The 15,556-nt window shown below is 37.5% G+C and overlaps 1 protein-coding gene across 29 annotated transcripts in view; it reads left to right on the forward strand.

Annotated features, from left to right (window-relative positions):
* DLG2 (discs large MAGUK scaffold protein 2) overlaps window positions 1-15,556 on the forward strand; it is a 1,809,506-nt gene that overhangs the window by 1,379,625 nt on the left and 414,325 nt on the right. For 21 of the 29 annotated variants that reach the window (XM_044753763.2, XM_070490528.1, XM_044753762.2 and 18 more), the window contains one exon: window positions 13,472-13,627. The exons of the other annotated variants lie outside the window; for them this stretch is intronic. In XM_044753763.2, the coding sequence (XP_044609698.1) occupies window positions 13,472-13,627 (156 nt within the window). The remainder of the gene's footprint in view (window positions 1-13,471; window positions 13,628-15,556) is intronic. 29 annotated transcript variants of the gene reach the window in all.

Consider the following 15,556-nt stretch of genomic DNA (forward strand, 5'->3'; position numbering starts at 1 on the left):
TGTTAACATTTCAGTGGCTTTTCCATATAGACATACAGATATGCTTCTTACAAAATTGGCATCATACTAATTATGCAGATTTATGGCTTTTTATCTCTCAGCTTATATGATGAACAATTTTTAATGTCATTTAAATGTCATTTAGCAAACATGCAATATTGAGAGAAAATAAAAATTTTATGTAGACATATTTCCCAGAAATGATATTCAGCAAATTTCCTAGCATATGCTTCCAAACTCTTTTTCTCATTACCTATGACACAAAATTGGGCTCATACTTTATATTTTTCATTTACAAAAACTAGATTAAACTGTATATGTATCAAGTAACATGCTTTCTTCACTTAACAATATGTTGTGAATATTTTTCCATGTCATCAAATCTGCTTCCACAGCAATGTTTAATGCCTACATGTCTGTCCAATACTGGTGAAAATATCTGTTTTTTCCAGTGTTTTGCTTTTATAAACTTTGTGACAATGGTGTTCTATGTATACCTATTGGACTCAATTTGGTAGGACAGATTACTGGATGTGGGATTTCTGGGTCATAGTTTCAGCAGTTTATACCTCCACCATGAGTGTATGAAGAGGGCCTTTGCAGCTGTTAGAGAAAAGGTAGATGGTGCTATGTGTACTGACTTGGAAGGATGTCTAATATACATTGTAAAATTTAAAGATAAAAGCAGTAGCATAAGAAATATGATCAGATTTTCATTCAAAGAGTATATATCTGCATGCTTATGTAGAGCTTTGATATAGATATGAGTTTGGGTGCAGATATAAAGAAAGATATAGTGTTGTGCTCTGGGAAAACAAAAGTAAATTAAGCATATTTGCTGACTTTAAAGAATGCAGCAAACCAAAAGGAGAGTCAGAGTAAACAAGTAAATTATACTACAGTGTGAATGAATGTGCTGGAAGGCAGGGTAGTGGCAACAGAGGGGAGCTTTCAAGGCAAGGGGCCAGATGGTTGCCAGATAAAGTAATGATAGCCAGTTAAATTTGAATTTAAACACTGAATTTAGACAATGATAAATAATGAATAGTTTTTACTATAGATATGACCCATGCAATATTAAAATATTTATATTAGATTTATTCATTGTTTACCAAAATTCAAATTTAACTGAGCATTCTGTACATGTTTTCATTTGCTGAATCTGGCAACCCTGGGCATGGCCAAAAACATGTTTTTGTCATCATAAGAGGAAATCATCTCTTAAGAATGAATTCACATCCACAAAAATGACAAGAGATGAATGTACAAACCAGGTGGCCAAGTGCCAGATTTCCTGTTTAAATACCTGTGGTAGTCCTAACATTTCCTGAGTGCCTGCCAGGCACTGTGCTAAGTGCTATTCAAGCATCATTTCGTCTAAGACTCATAAGGCCCTAAGAGATAGGCACTCCTCTTGCCCATGTGGGAAGAAACTGAAGCATACAGGTAAACAAATTGCCCAAGATCACATGGTTTATAAGTGATGGAGCTGAAACTTGAATCTAGATGGTCAGACTCACAGCTTGCTCTCTTTGTTTTATTCTTTACTGCCTTTAAAACAGAAGCTATAATTGCCAAGATGACCAAGAAATATAATTAGATCCTTGAGGGAAAGTAGATGCTAGAAAAAGAGTTAGAAAAAACCCAAAATATAATGGTTACACCCTCAAGCTTTGCTGCCAGACAACCCGCCTAAGTTCAAAGAACAGCCCTGCCACTAACAAGTCAGCTATGTGAGGAGAGGCAAGGTAGCACTAAGCCTGCAGATAATAGTATTATATGAGTCTGAAGATCCACGGGAGGATTACATGAGATAGGATATATGAAGCATATGTAGCACAGGGCCTGCCTCATAATAAGTTCCCAAGATATTTGTAAATTATTATTACTCTTATTAGTATTAAAAGTATGTCAGAGTACAGAAACAAGTGGCAATCACGAAGAATATACTGAAGAATATACTGTATGAGAGTTTAGAAGAGAGAAAAATCTGCAATCAAGTGTGTACTTTAGAAGGCCATATAGCAAAAAGAGGAGTGAGATTGTGCTAGAAAACAGGAGCAAGTTATACATATGTTCACAGGAACTTCCTAACATATAGGCTTGGAAGAAAGGACCGATATATGTAAATTTTAGTTGGATGTGAACCATCAACTCCCTGGAATTAATGACCTCAGTCTGCATCTTTATGAAATCCCAGTAGAAGTGCTTCTTAGTAAGCAGTCCTCTCCAAAGAAAGCATGGCAGTGCTTCAGCAGTTTCTTGTTATTGTGGACATCTTATCTTTTCTTTCTGGCCACCAAGCAATCTTCATAACCTGCTTCAATAACAGGCCCGGAAGAGTAAATGGTAACAGCTCCATAAAATAGAGAAAAATGTACCATTGCAAAGGTAGGAGAGAGAAATCTACTTAAGAGGTTTGGTTAAAGCCACCTCATCCTTCCTGTTGATAAATGGAGAATTACATTTGAATATTATTTTTCCTTCTAGGGATCTGCTGTTATGCTCAAGCTGAGCTTTCATTCAGTTAAAGGTGTAAGGGGTTTTCTCCCCCATAGAGTCTGTATTAATAATGTAAAATTGGCAACTAAGTATATAGTTGAATTAGTATTTTGCTTTCTATTTTAGAAGATATGATTTTGCTAAACATATTCAGAAATTCCTATGTAGGTGTGAATTTTAAAACTCAAGATCTTATGGAATTTGGAAACCTTTTGTTTAAGGGTTACAGATATAAATAATCTTCAAGCCTCTGAGCAAAGAAAACGATTATTCTAGAAGAAGAGTTTTTGTTCTGTAATATTATGTTTTAATACCATGATAAGCAGAAAGAAACACTGGGGAGATATTAGGATTTGGGCCTTCTTTTAGGGGGTCTTTGTGATGTTCCCCATATTTTTCCTCCTGTCATTCAAACTCTACTCTACAGCCCTGCTGAAAGGGCAAACCCAAAAGGATCAGGTGGCTTATCCTCCAGCCACATCTGAATGGACAGGGTGTATACTTGACCATGAGGATGCCAATCCAGAGGCCAACCAGTGACCAATAATGTGGCTTACTCAAAAAAGTGAGCTACGTTTATCAACTTATCTCTTAGGAATTTTTAGTTGAAAAGCTAGCCAAATATGCAACTATCAGTGAAAGGTGAAGCTAATGGGTAACCACGTAAAAGAGGCCAGATGGCCCACTGTGAGTTGTGTATAAAATCGACATTATTAGTAAGCAAAAACTATAAGGTAAAGAGTATCTCATTATAAATCAGCAGTTAAAGAAGTGGTGGAAAGAGAGAGGAGAAAGAAGTGACACAAAAAGGTGTTATCTTGGTGAGAAAGCTCTGGTGTAAAGATCCAGCTCGCTCGATCTCACTCTTACTGATCTCTGGTGGTTCAGCCTTTTCTGAGGCTGCATTCACGTATGTCCTATTACCTGAAGTCGCTCGAGTAAGTCTCTGTTCCTTGCAATCAAATTTCCTTGCAAACAAAATGAATGCTCACTGAGCAAGGGGACATTTTGTGTTATTCACTACTATTTACCTGGACCTGGTACAGAGTAGGCCTTTGGAAATATTTATAAAATGAATGAATGAATATACAAACGAACAGACAAAATGACTGAACTCCTTCAGTTGCATTCAGTGGGAAGAGCACTAACCTCCATGGCTTCCCATCTCCTGTGGATATTATAGTTGTAGTCAAGACCTGCCTACCTTTTCAAGTCTATCTCCTGCTCAAGCCTTTAACAAACTTCCTAAATGGGACATGTTTTCAGATTCCTCTTTAACGTTGTGTATGCTATTTATTACCACTTCCTAGAAAACCCTCTTTTACCCTATCCCAACCACACACTAGGATCCCTACTCTCTACCACATTTTCTTTCACATTTCTTTAGTTCAGTCTCTCCAAAATGGTAGAGAATTAGATGCTTTCACCTCCCACTCTCCCCACAGCTCCAGGTACAATTTTGTACTCCATTTTATTCAACATTATGAAATAAAGCATTTTCCTACATTATTAAAATTTTTCATGAGTACTAACTTTAATGGCTCAACAGTAAACCATCATGTGGACGTATCTCATGTTTTATACCTTTGTCTCCTTGTTGCACATTTTGATTGTTTCATTTCGTTTTTCTTTTATAACAAACCACAGTGACTTTTTCTCTGTGGAAATCTTTGTCCACATTTTTTAATTTTCTTCTTAGGATTGCACACTAGAGGTAGAATTGTTGAACCAAAGGGCAGGATTACTTCTAAAACTCCTGAAACATATTGACAAATTGCTTTCTTGAAATACTGTAAGGGGGTTTTACACTCCATAGCACCAGCAATCTGAGTGTCTACCTCACCATACCAAAAGTAAGTTGTGATTTATTGATTTTAAACTCCTTTATTATTTTTAAACAGGCAAAGAAGGCATGTCATTTAATTTGCATTGCTTTTATTCTTAGTGAGGTTAAATATTTATACTTATGTGTCTATTTGTCATTGGTATTTCCTCTTTTGTGATTGGGTGCTAACAGCCTTATCTATTTTCTCCTGAAAATTTATGATTTTTCTTATTGAGTTGTAGGAGCGTCTTAAAAATATTGATAAATATATTTGAGCAGATAGTTCCCCAGTTTATTGCTTGTTTATGAGGTTTTTTACTTCAGTGGTTTTAAATTTTTATGTAGTAGTCAAATCTCTCATCTTTTATGTGATTTCTTCCATTTATTTTATGCTTAAAAATTTCTTTTCCGTCAAGATGCTAGATAACTATTAACCTGCTTTTTTTGTAGATTTAAATTTTATCCTATGAGTTTAGTTAAGAAAAAAAACCTTTAAAAGTAGTTTTACAAAAATATGAGTTTAAACACTATGATAGGACATATTGAGCCTTCCTCAAATGATTCAAATCCATGTCTCAAAGGCCTTGGTCTGGCTATAATACTGACCCTGTGCATCTTAGATAATATTTGTTTCAACATCTTCCAGAATGCCACAAAAATACTACTGTAGCTGGACACACTCACCTAATACCAAGGTATAATGATCTCTGTCCTCTTTGGAAATATACCTGTGACAGTCACCATTGTCAAGGTCATTGACTTTCAACTTCTTAGTCTAATAAAACACTCCATGAATCATTTATAGCCCACTGTCAGGAGAGGGCCAAATTTTGTTAAAATCCAAACATTCTTTGAGGAAATAAAGCACTTTAATAATTCAAAACTTTCACAATGACTTTAAATTGTGCAGTTCTTACTCTGCCATTTCTCTCCTCAATAAGCAAACATAATAAAATATATCTGAGAGTGATGTTTATATAGAGAAAATGATGAGCCAGTCCTAATTTCTATTTTTAAAAAGTAAATTTTTATAGATTATGGTACATAGACTATTATTAACAGCAAATTACTTATGGCCCAACAAGTTGATATAACACCACAGCTGTGTACCATAGACGAGAGCAAATCATTGTGAAGGTGCAGGGCAGGCACAAATTAGGAGTCAGAGTTGGGAATGATATCTTCTTGGAGGCAGTGATAATAATTGAGAAGTTCAGAGAAATTTGAGCATCAACCTCCAGGCCCATGATAGAGGATCGATTGCATTTTACATGTCAGGAGCGAAGTGAGTCTTTAGGAGGCATCATTATGCAGTGCATTTTGTGATCCTAAAAACCACTGATTTTTATTTTCTGTGTTCACCTCCCCTGTGGAGAATCCACATTACATTAAAGTACTAATGTGTGAACTGCCTGACTGAGGAGCAACATTCTCAGAGGTTATGCATAATCTGTGAGCATAATTGCCTGAGAGTAACAATCAAGATAATACTGGCTGCTGTTTGGTGAGCTCACAGTGAGTGCCATGCACTGAGCTAGGTGCCTGATGTGCATTCTTCCTATTTCTCACAGCCACCCTCATGCTGATACTACTCTCCCCACTTTACAGCTGTAGATGCTGAGGCTCAGAGAAGTTAAGAAACAGCAGAAGGTCACATAGGTTAGAATTTGGAAGAGCCGGAATCCAAATCTAGCTCTGTTTCTTTGCCCTCACCACACTGTTTCATAGTAATTTACCTTTGCGTGTAATTTCACAGTTTACAACTTTGCTGGTATACAGAAAAGGCTTTTAATATCATTAAAATGAGGAAGCTAAGTGTTGAAAAGCTAAGCAAGTACGGTGCAAATAGGCAACTACTCCAAGGACCCCAGTGAAAGTCCTTGGGAGCCCAATCTGATGGTGCTTAGAATTAGGGGATGAATGGGTTCTTACAAAGCATCTACACCGATCCATTCTCTGTATCTCTCTATATCATACTTTAGTTCCTGATAGCACCTTCACCAAATGGCTGACACTTTTCTACTTAAAGTTCAGTGTAAGAGAAGTCAGCCTATTCCTTAATCCTTATCATTATAATGTCAAATTCATATGTCAACCCATATAGTTCATAACCTGGTTCTATATTCTCTTTTATCTCCTAGCTCCTTTTAGGCTTCCCAAAATTCTGCTCTTAAGACCTATGAACCCTGGAATTCAATCCTCTTATACTTACTTCTTCAAATCTTTGGCCCAAAATACAGTGTATTGTTTGTAAAGAGGATCGTGAAGCACCCTTTGAAAGTTAAAAGACCTTTTCCTCCAAATTATGTCAGGCAATAAACGGGATGCTTAGGCATTCAAGCCCTCAGCATCCCGGCTGCCATCCTTAGTGTAGTTTGGTTCTAAGGCCTGCTAATGTAGGGATGGCACTGGATGCTCCCTTCCCATTTAGGGCAGCCAAAGACAGGCACAGCAGGATGAGGGTTGGAGAATCTGAATGGTTTACAGATTTATCCGTATCAGTTTATATGACAGAGAAATTTCTGCTCAAAGGCATACAAATATATGAACCAAAGCCTTTCTACTGCAATTGTAGATTCTTCCTTTTAGTTCTAGCTCTGGAAGAGAGAATAAAGAGTACTGATCACTTTTTCCATCGTAGGTCTATTCCTTTTCTATGACAGTGCTTTATTCATACATTCTTGCATTCAGCAAAGCTAGGGGTAAACAAAGATAAATGAAATTTAGTCCTGATCGTCTAGGAGCTAATAGTCTAGTGAAAGTAAGACCCCTGTGAACCAAGTATGACGTTGAGGTGAGGGCCCTGCCTCAGACTGCCTGTGGGCTTTAAGAGGAGTTGCTTTAATGGAGAGACAGTAAAGCCTGAGTTACTTTAAGCGACAACTCAGTAAAGTGTGAGCTACTGTGACTTTTACCTCTAAAAGAAGGGAGTCCTAGTTCTTTGACCTTGTATCTTCAGGTGCTACATAGATGAGTGTTTACAATCAGCATCATTATCATCATCATCGTTCTGTTAAACATTTATTGTCTCTGGCACAGGGCTGGGACTAGGGTGAGGCAAGTGAAGTATGTATGTCAGGAGCAAAATTTAAGAGGGCACCAAAAAATTCAGTAATTAGGATAGCAGTATTTTAAAGCAATATTTAAGAAAATACAATTAATGCAAAATAATCCATGATGAATAAAACACCAGAATTTTAAAGACAAGATCAGTCTGGTATTGGGATTACATAGTACTCCAAGGTTTTGTCTTTTGTCTTTGAGTGGCATGGTCTAGTTGAGGTGATCTGAAAGGGACAGTAAACACAAACAGACAAAGTGCCTGTTTTATTTACACTCTGTTGATTTCAAGCAAAAGCTCCAGTAAAAGAATAGGGTGAGAGATAGTAGTCGATTTTCATTTACAATTAATATCATATGGGAACCAGCAGAGAAATTCAATAGCATGAGCCCTAATAGGCCCCTTAAAGAATGAACCCAGACTGTTATTCTGGATTCAAGGAACCTCTAGATCCTTTTGCAACAAAACTTCATGGAGCTTCACTCTGGTGCTCTATAATTAGGGGACACAGCTACAGCTACCCTCTATATGTCTGCATCTTTCCCTTAAAATACCAACTGATAATTCATTTTTTTGCTCCTTTATTCACATCCCATAGGAGAATCCAATTGGCCTAACTTTTTTGGGGGGGGGCGGTCTACCACTATCATACGGGTCATGATTGCAGAGTTGTAGGCCCAATCCTGGTCTAAGCAGGTTTGGCTAGGGAGGGGACTAAGTTGGGTTGGAATCAAGTGGGGCAAAGGAGAAGGAGCAGTTGCAGGCAATGTAGTTTTCCTTAGAAGAAGGTTAGATGAAGCATCTCCCTCTAATATACCAGCGTTGTGGACTAGCTGTTGAAAATGCCAAGGAAGCAGAACAAATAGCAAGTGCTAATGGAGTTCAGAGAAGAGAGAGATCATCAAGGGGCAGGGTGTGCTAATTATGTGCTATAAGAGCCTGTAATTATAAACCCATAGATATGCAAATATATGCTGATGGCTCAGCACTGGAGACTATAAGGCCATCTATCTATGCCCCTGATAAGTAGACAGAAAGATAAATGATTTGTTTATAAATCCACTTAGAGATTGCACTAATGTCTCTACTTTTCTCTCCTTCTGGGGCATCCACAGAATGAAGAGTGCTAGTAGGTACCTCAGACTGGATTTCCATATTCATTACCTTCTGACCCTGGCAACTCTGGAGGTTTGTAATAGGATAAACAGGCCCTTTCAATTGTGACTGGCTTATTCACACTGTTGAAAGTCATTTCCCCGTGGCACTTCTTTACTGAATAAATGGGAAATGATGGTGGCATCTGTTTCTGCCACCCGGATCCCAGTGACAACTCATAAATTGACATTTTTCGTCCATCTGGCAGAGAGGTCACAGAAAATGTAACTGCAGGGAAATACTAAGAATACTGACTACTGGTATTAAGCCTTCTGGAACTCAGGGGTGAGAAGTCTTTGAGGAGCCATGTGCGCATGGGTGACTCTCACAGGAACTGGGCACAGGCATTGCTGCGGCCAGACTTGCACATACGTGAAGCCCATCCCTGTGAGAGTGGATGAACTGTTCTCACCGAGTGCTTAAAGCCGTCAGTTCCTCACTGACCACATTGGGGTTTCCATCCTTCTGTATAACCTGTGAGAATTAATGATGGCCTAAAAATTTTAAATCCAGTTAGGAGCTTCAGAATAACTTACAGCTTCCTTGAAAGAGCTAGAAGTCTTTTTTTTTATTTCTCTGGAGAACGGTGGAAAAAAAATTATCCCTTCATTCAAAGAAACATTTCTCAAATACTTGCTATGTGCCATTCCATATGTTTGGCCTGCAGCTCATTGTAGTACTTCCTGGATGTTGTTCTGTGGCCTATATAGTACATAATATATAATAGAATCCTAGGACTTGTAATGAAGCTAGCAGACAGAAATCTTCAAATGTGAACCCCATTTTATGCTACTTGAAAGGAGATTCTCACTGATATTTTTATTTAGTTGTTCAGTTGCAAGAGGATGTTGTCAATATTGCAAGAAGGCTTTATCAAGTGTTTTTTATGTTTTGATGTTTTGTCATCTACCTGTCTTCTGAAATATCAAGTGTCCTCACAATCAAGAAAAGAAACTGGATTTGAAATGTCTACTCTTTAGCCAGTGACTGTACAATATAATATGTAAACAAATAGGGAAGGAATGAGAAACTGAATGATAGGTAAAAATGAGCCTGCAATATCAGTAATTGTGTCTCTGTGTTGACAAGACTTTGACTCATGAGTAATTAAGCTTAGGGAGGGAATCAACCCACTATGAAACAATTCTGAAAGTGACTACATGCAGTCTTTGCCTACAGGCAAAGACAGAAGGGCCTCTTTGTACTGTGCAAGGTATTTAAGCCTGCTCCAAACCCAAATCTACTAAATATGTGAATTACGAAATCATATCATATCCATAAAATGGTTCCGAAAGGATATAGGTAAAAGTCTCAAGAGTTCAACAGGGCCTCATTTTTCTTGTCTTGAATTTATTGTAGTGTTCAGAGTAAAATTTTTTCCTTTAATTTAGTTCAGTACAATACAAGTAGGATTTTCTTCTTAAGTTATGTATTAGTCAGCTTTGATTCTGATAATTTTTCTCAAAATATAGTGCTACTGAGGTAAAAGGACTAGAGGAAAATTGGTAACATCATTTTCTTGGTCTGTCGAGTCAATATCAGACTGAGAAAATTTAATCAGCCCTCCCAGGCAGAACGTGTAATGTTACTGAAATGACATCATCATGAAAATGTTTTATGATCTAAAAGAAGTCATTGGTTCCTTTATTCTTAGGCCCTGTGCTGGCAATTTAGATCAGTTACCATTTTATATATGTAATATTTTTAAATAAAGATGCAGTCAGTTCTCTTAACAGTCACAGGCTGTAAATTATATAGTCAGAAAATAGTATTCTTTATATTTTTCTGTGTATACAGAAGGCATTAGATGAACCTCTGACATAATTAAATGTATTAGCACCTTGTGGTAGATTCTATCAGTCTTACATTTTGTAGGAGTATATCTGCTAATATTAAGTCCTGTTTATATAACAAAAAATTGCACGGCTTAAACAAGATAGTCTATTTTTATCCTACATAAAAGAAATCCAGAGGTAGGTAGTCCAGAGATGGTATGATGTCACTTCATATCATCTGTGGCACAGACTCTACCATTAGGCTCCAGTATCTATACCGTTTGCCGTCATCCTCAAGGTTGCTGCATGGTTCAAGATGACCCTTGAAGCTCCAGCCATCATAACTGTGTCCTAGGTCAGCAGAGGGAGGAAGTAGGAGAGAGCAAAACTGCGGGGATCCCAACTAAATCAACCTCCCTTTAAGCAGCCATTGCAGGAGTCTCGCAAAACCCTTCTGCTCAAATCATATGGGGCTGAACATTTTCATGGGGCCACATTTACCTAGGAGGGAAGCTGAGAAATAGTCTTTATTACCAGAAAAGTGACCAGTGGAAATTGAATTTCTATTAATAAGAAAAAGGAGTAAATGGGTGTTTGGGAGGCAATCCAGCCATCTCTGCCACAGTGGCTGTGTCTCAGAGTGGAAAAATTGGAGAATAATACCAGGTCTTCTTGTGATAACCTACCCAGAATAATTCCTATAGAGCTCATACATACCTCCTCATTTCTTATTTTATTGATATAATACAAAGCCCTTTCCAAGCTGAATTTTTGTGTGGACAGCCACATTTAGGTGCAGAAAAGACTGTGATCTCCCAAGGCCACTTTCTTTATCTGACCAGCATCACAGATCTTTCTGTCTCCAAGACAGTGGGAAATATGCACATATCTTTGTATAAGGTTCAGTGTATCAACAAAGTAAAAACAGACCCCCGAAAAATCAAGAACAGTATCCAATCTGACTGTTTTAAAACATGTATTGCAGTAGCTAACTGAAAGTATCTTTCCAAAAGGTAAAAACATCACTTCACACAAAGTGAATTACTTATAAAAACACTGTCTGAGAATGATTTTGCAACTTCCTTTTTTAAGGGCTGGTGTTTACCCTTATAAATTGTGTTTGTGTATAATTGATAAACAGAAATTTATAAACGTACAAGTTTTTTTTAAAAATGGAGTACTTGTCTTAACTAAGAATATATGCCAGCTTCCCTAAAGTAAGAACAATTTTGGCTATCCCATTTAAGAAACCTTAAATTCTTCGTGTAAATGTTACTGTAATAGCCACTCAGATAGAACAAACCAGCTCCATTTTAAAGTACCTCATTTTACCACTGAGATAATTACTCTGGAGGACAGAATAGGCCTCTGTATTCCTCCTGCCCACTCCTGAGCCCCTCTACAGTGTTGTACAAAATGAACAGTTCGATGCATCTCTTTCTGTGTGGTGGAAAGCTTTGTGTTAAGGGAGAATCCAATTCTCTAGACTGTGTCTAAGCTGTGCCTGGCCACAGTAATATTACAAATTAGGTAAAGTTTGTTTTTAATACCTTGCCTATCCTCTTTTCCTCCCTGCTCTCCTTCTGCATTCAGTTAAGGAAGCATTGATTGAGCACCTATTGTCTATTAGGGGCCATGCTGGGAGCTGGAGCTGCAGAAATACGGGCTGTGCCCTCACTGAGTTTGCTACCTACACTTCTTGTGCCTCTGCTCAGGCACGTGGCCACCACTTGCTGCCTCTGGTGTCTCATGGCCCCATGGGGTGCCATCTGTCTCACGTGGATATGGCCTCATTGGCATTGCCCTGTGTCCTGACCTGCTCCTTACCTTCCCAGCCAAGCTTACCCTTCCCGGGTCCATGGCCCAAAGTGCTAGATAATTCTTCCATTTAAATTTGTAGCTTTCAATTCTTTTCTTAAAGCAAAGACATTTGCAGTGATTACAGACTGCGTTAAAATGGAGGATAGATTTTTTTTTAATAACCAATGACTTTGTAGTACATGAATCTTTGACCAAAATTTATCTATGTATGATTGTAAGTAATAACTATAAAAACATTGCTATTTTAGATAATGTTTCAGTATCTCTACATTAATTCATTTAATAGGAATTTTACTAAAATGATTATCTGCTTTGTGGAAAACTCTCTGAAATCAATTGTTTGGGGACAATCTATGAATAAATGTATGGAAGAACAACTCAGATCATATAAGCTATTAGATTCCTGCATAAGGCCAACCTCACCCCACCTCAAAAAATTTGCAATATAAATGTGGAAAGTTGTATTTATATATTTGTTCATACATGCATTCGACAAGTATTTATGGAATGTGTACTGTGTGCTGGACTCTATTTTAAGTGGCTAACAAAATATGTGAAGTCTCTGTCCTCATAAAATTTATGGTGTCGTAAGAGTAGCAATAATAAATTAAACAAAACAAACAAACAGAAAAGATTATTTCATGCTGAGAAAAAAAATTGTGAAGTATGAATAGGTGCTGTGAAAAATAACAGGGTGCCTGGCCAAGGTGGTCAAGGAAGGTCTCTGTGAAATTCACGTTAAGGATAAGACTAAAGTTTAAGAAGGAGCTATGTCCCAAAGTTTGTTTTAGACTGGATTATCCAGAAAGGCATGGCATTTATAGGTTCATTGTGATTCCATTGAGGTATCTGGCTTATGAATTTTAGTCATGTCAAATGTCAGCCAAAGTTCTAATTCCTTTTTTTTGAGGAAGATTAGCCCTGACCTAACATCTGCTGCCAATCCTCCTCCTTTTGCTAAGGAAGACTTGCCCTGAGCTAACATCTATGCCCATCTTCCTCTACTTTATATGTGGGATGCCTGCCACAGCATGGCTTGACAAGTGGTGTGTAGACCCACACCCGGGATCTGAACTGGTGAATCCCAGGCCATTGAAGCAGAACGTGCCATCTTAACTGCTGCACCACCAGGCCAGCACTCCCCCCACCCCCCTGCCAAAGTTCTAATTTCTAACCAGAGATCCTGTTTCCTAAAATGATTCAACTCAATCCTCATGAAACCCATGCATTGTTTTGGATTTTTACTTTTGCATATGGTGAAATGCTACAAGTTGCAATTGTTCAGTGTGTGTGCTAACAATGCATCTCTTTCTCTTCCTCTTGTATCACCAGGCCTCCGGAACCTGTTTACAGCACTGTGAACAAACTATGTGATAAGCCTGCTTCTCCCAGGCACTATTCCCCTGTTGAGTGTGACAAAAGCTTCCTTCTCTCAGCTCCCTACCCCCACTACCACCTAGGCCTGCTCCCTGACCCTGAGATGACCAGGTACTGCATGCGCTTTCTCACTTCATCTTCTCGAATTGCATGTGCTTCCACAGGATGAATGGGTAGAATCCACCTCTGCTCACTTCTCTTGTACTTGACATCTTCCTGAAGGTGGAGAGATGTCCTCCTCCTTTGGTGCAATGGGTGAAATTAAGAACATTGCCTTTTTTTTTACCTGGTGTGTTCACAGAGCACTTGGACATGATCACATGCTGCTCCAAATGTTCTTGGTTCCCATGCATTTTGAATAACGTATTAATTATATTTTTCCAGAAGACTTAATTTTGGAATTTAATTAGCAATAGCTCCCTCAATCAGAAGAATGAAAGAAAATTTATTCAGTATGTTTTTGGATAATATTTAATAAATACTATGCTCTAGGGATATAACATAGTCTAAAAAGTAGATACTATTATCACCATTTAATGTTTTAACTAAAATATTACGTTAATACCATCATTTAACTGACTCCTTGAAGTATTAAACAACTTATCGAAAACTGCAGAATTAATTGGTTCTATCTAACAACAAAGAGTATAATCTTAATCTTTACAATATTTTATCATGGTAGATGATTACCTACATTCTCATATTTAGTTACTTCCATTTTACGAAAGCAAACAAACATTCAAAGAAGTTAAGGCATTGCCCTCAGTATGACATTGCCAATAAAATAATAAATAGGGAATCCAGATATGACCTTAGAATGTTTTGAGTCTTTCTACAACTTTGTAAACAAATTGTTCTGTGTAAAGTTTAAACATAATTCTGCATTAATATTCTAAAGCATATGTATGATAAATAATAAAACCCCGTCATCAAAGGACCAAAGTCAGCGAGAGAGGAGAGTAAGGAGAACAGAATCCAGTGTTCCATAAGGTAGTTCCAATTCAGTTTAAAGCGCGAGATCTCAATTGTGATGTTCCCACATATAACACAGTGCTTATATAGTCATGTTTTCAGATAGAATATCTTCGTATGTCTTCATAAGGTTGTTGGGACTGAGTAAATATAGATTTTAGAATTATTCAAAGTGAAAATGGATATATCAAGAGGGTGGTGTTCTTAGAGAACGTCATCTCTGTTTTTTTGATATTTTCAAAGAATAAGTTTAGAAGTCAATTACTGACCTCTCTAGGGAGTTAAATAACAAATTTTAAATTGCGTCTAACATTTCCAGAAATAAATGAGAAAACATATTTTTGGCTGTGTAATTAGCTGGGGCATTTTCGCTAATTTGCAATAATTAAAGCTAATAGTATTTTAGAATGCTTTATAAATATTAATTAAATCCTCCTATGTTTTTAAAAAATTATAAAAACTATTGCTTGATACAGTGAACTAGACAATTTTGAATCTGAGAGGGCAAAGTCATAGTCATAGGGAAGTGAGAAGGTGCACATACCTTCAATAACGCCTTTCTGGAAATTATGCGTCTACAGTTAGCTAATCGTCTCTGCCAGGCTTTTTGTTAAGCACTTCTTATGAATCATTTTCTTTTAACCCTGACAATCATCTTATGAGATGGATGTTATCATTATCTTCATTTTACAAATAAGAAATTCGAGGCTTGAGAAGTTATCTGATATGCACAGGATCATCCACTAATAAGTAGCAGGGCTAGAATTCCAACCCAGGTGACCATTAGCACCTGCATCCGCAGAGGCATGATGGCAAAGAAGTCTTTGCTTGCTGGAAAAATTCTCCACCCATTCCTCTTTTTCTCTCTTTTCTCTATTTTTATCCTGCCTTCTCATCTCTCTTCTTCTGGCTCAGTGTCAATGAATCTTTTTTCCTTTTAACCCATGCTCCCTTTTGATGAACATAAAAATTACATTCCTTGCATTCCACTGAGGATTTTGATGCATATGCATCTCTCCCTAAAAACTCACCAAGAAGCCGATGATAGAATCTACATTTTGTGTGGAC

This window comes from Equus asinus, chromosome 20 (genome assembly GCF_041296235.1).
Source record: "Equus asinus isolate D_3611 breed Donkey chromosome 20, EquAss-T2T_v2, whole genome shotgun sequence".
Taxonomy (NCBI): domain Eukaryota; kingdom Metazoa; phylum Chordata; class Mammalia; order Perissodactyla; family Equidae; genus Equus; species Equus asinus.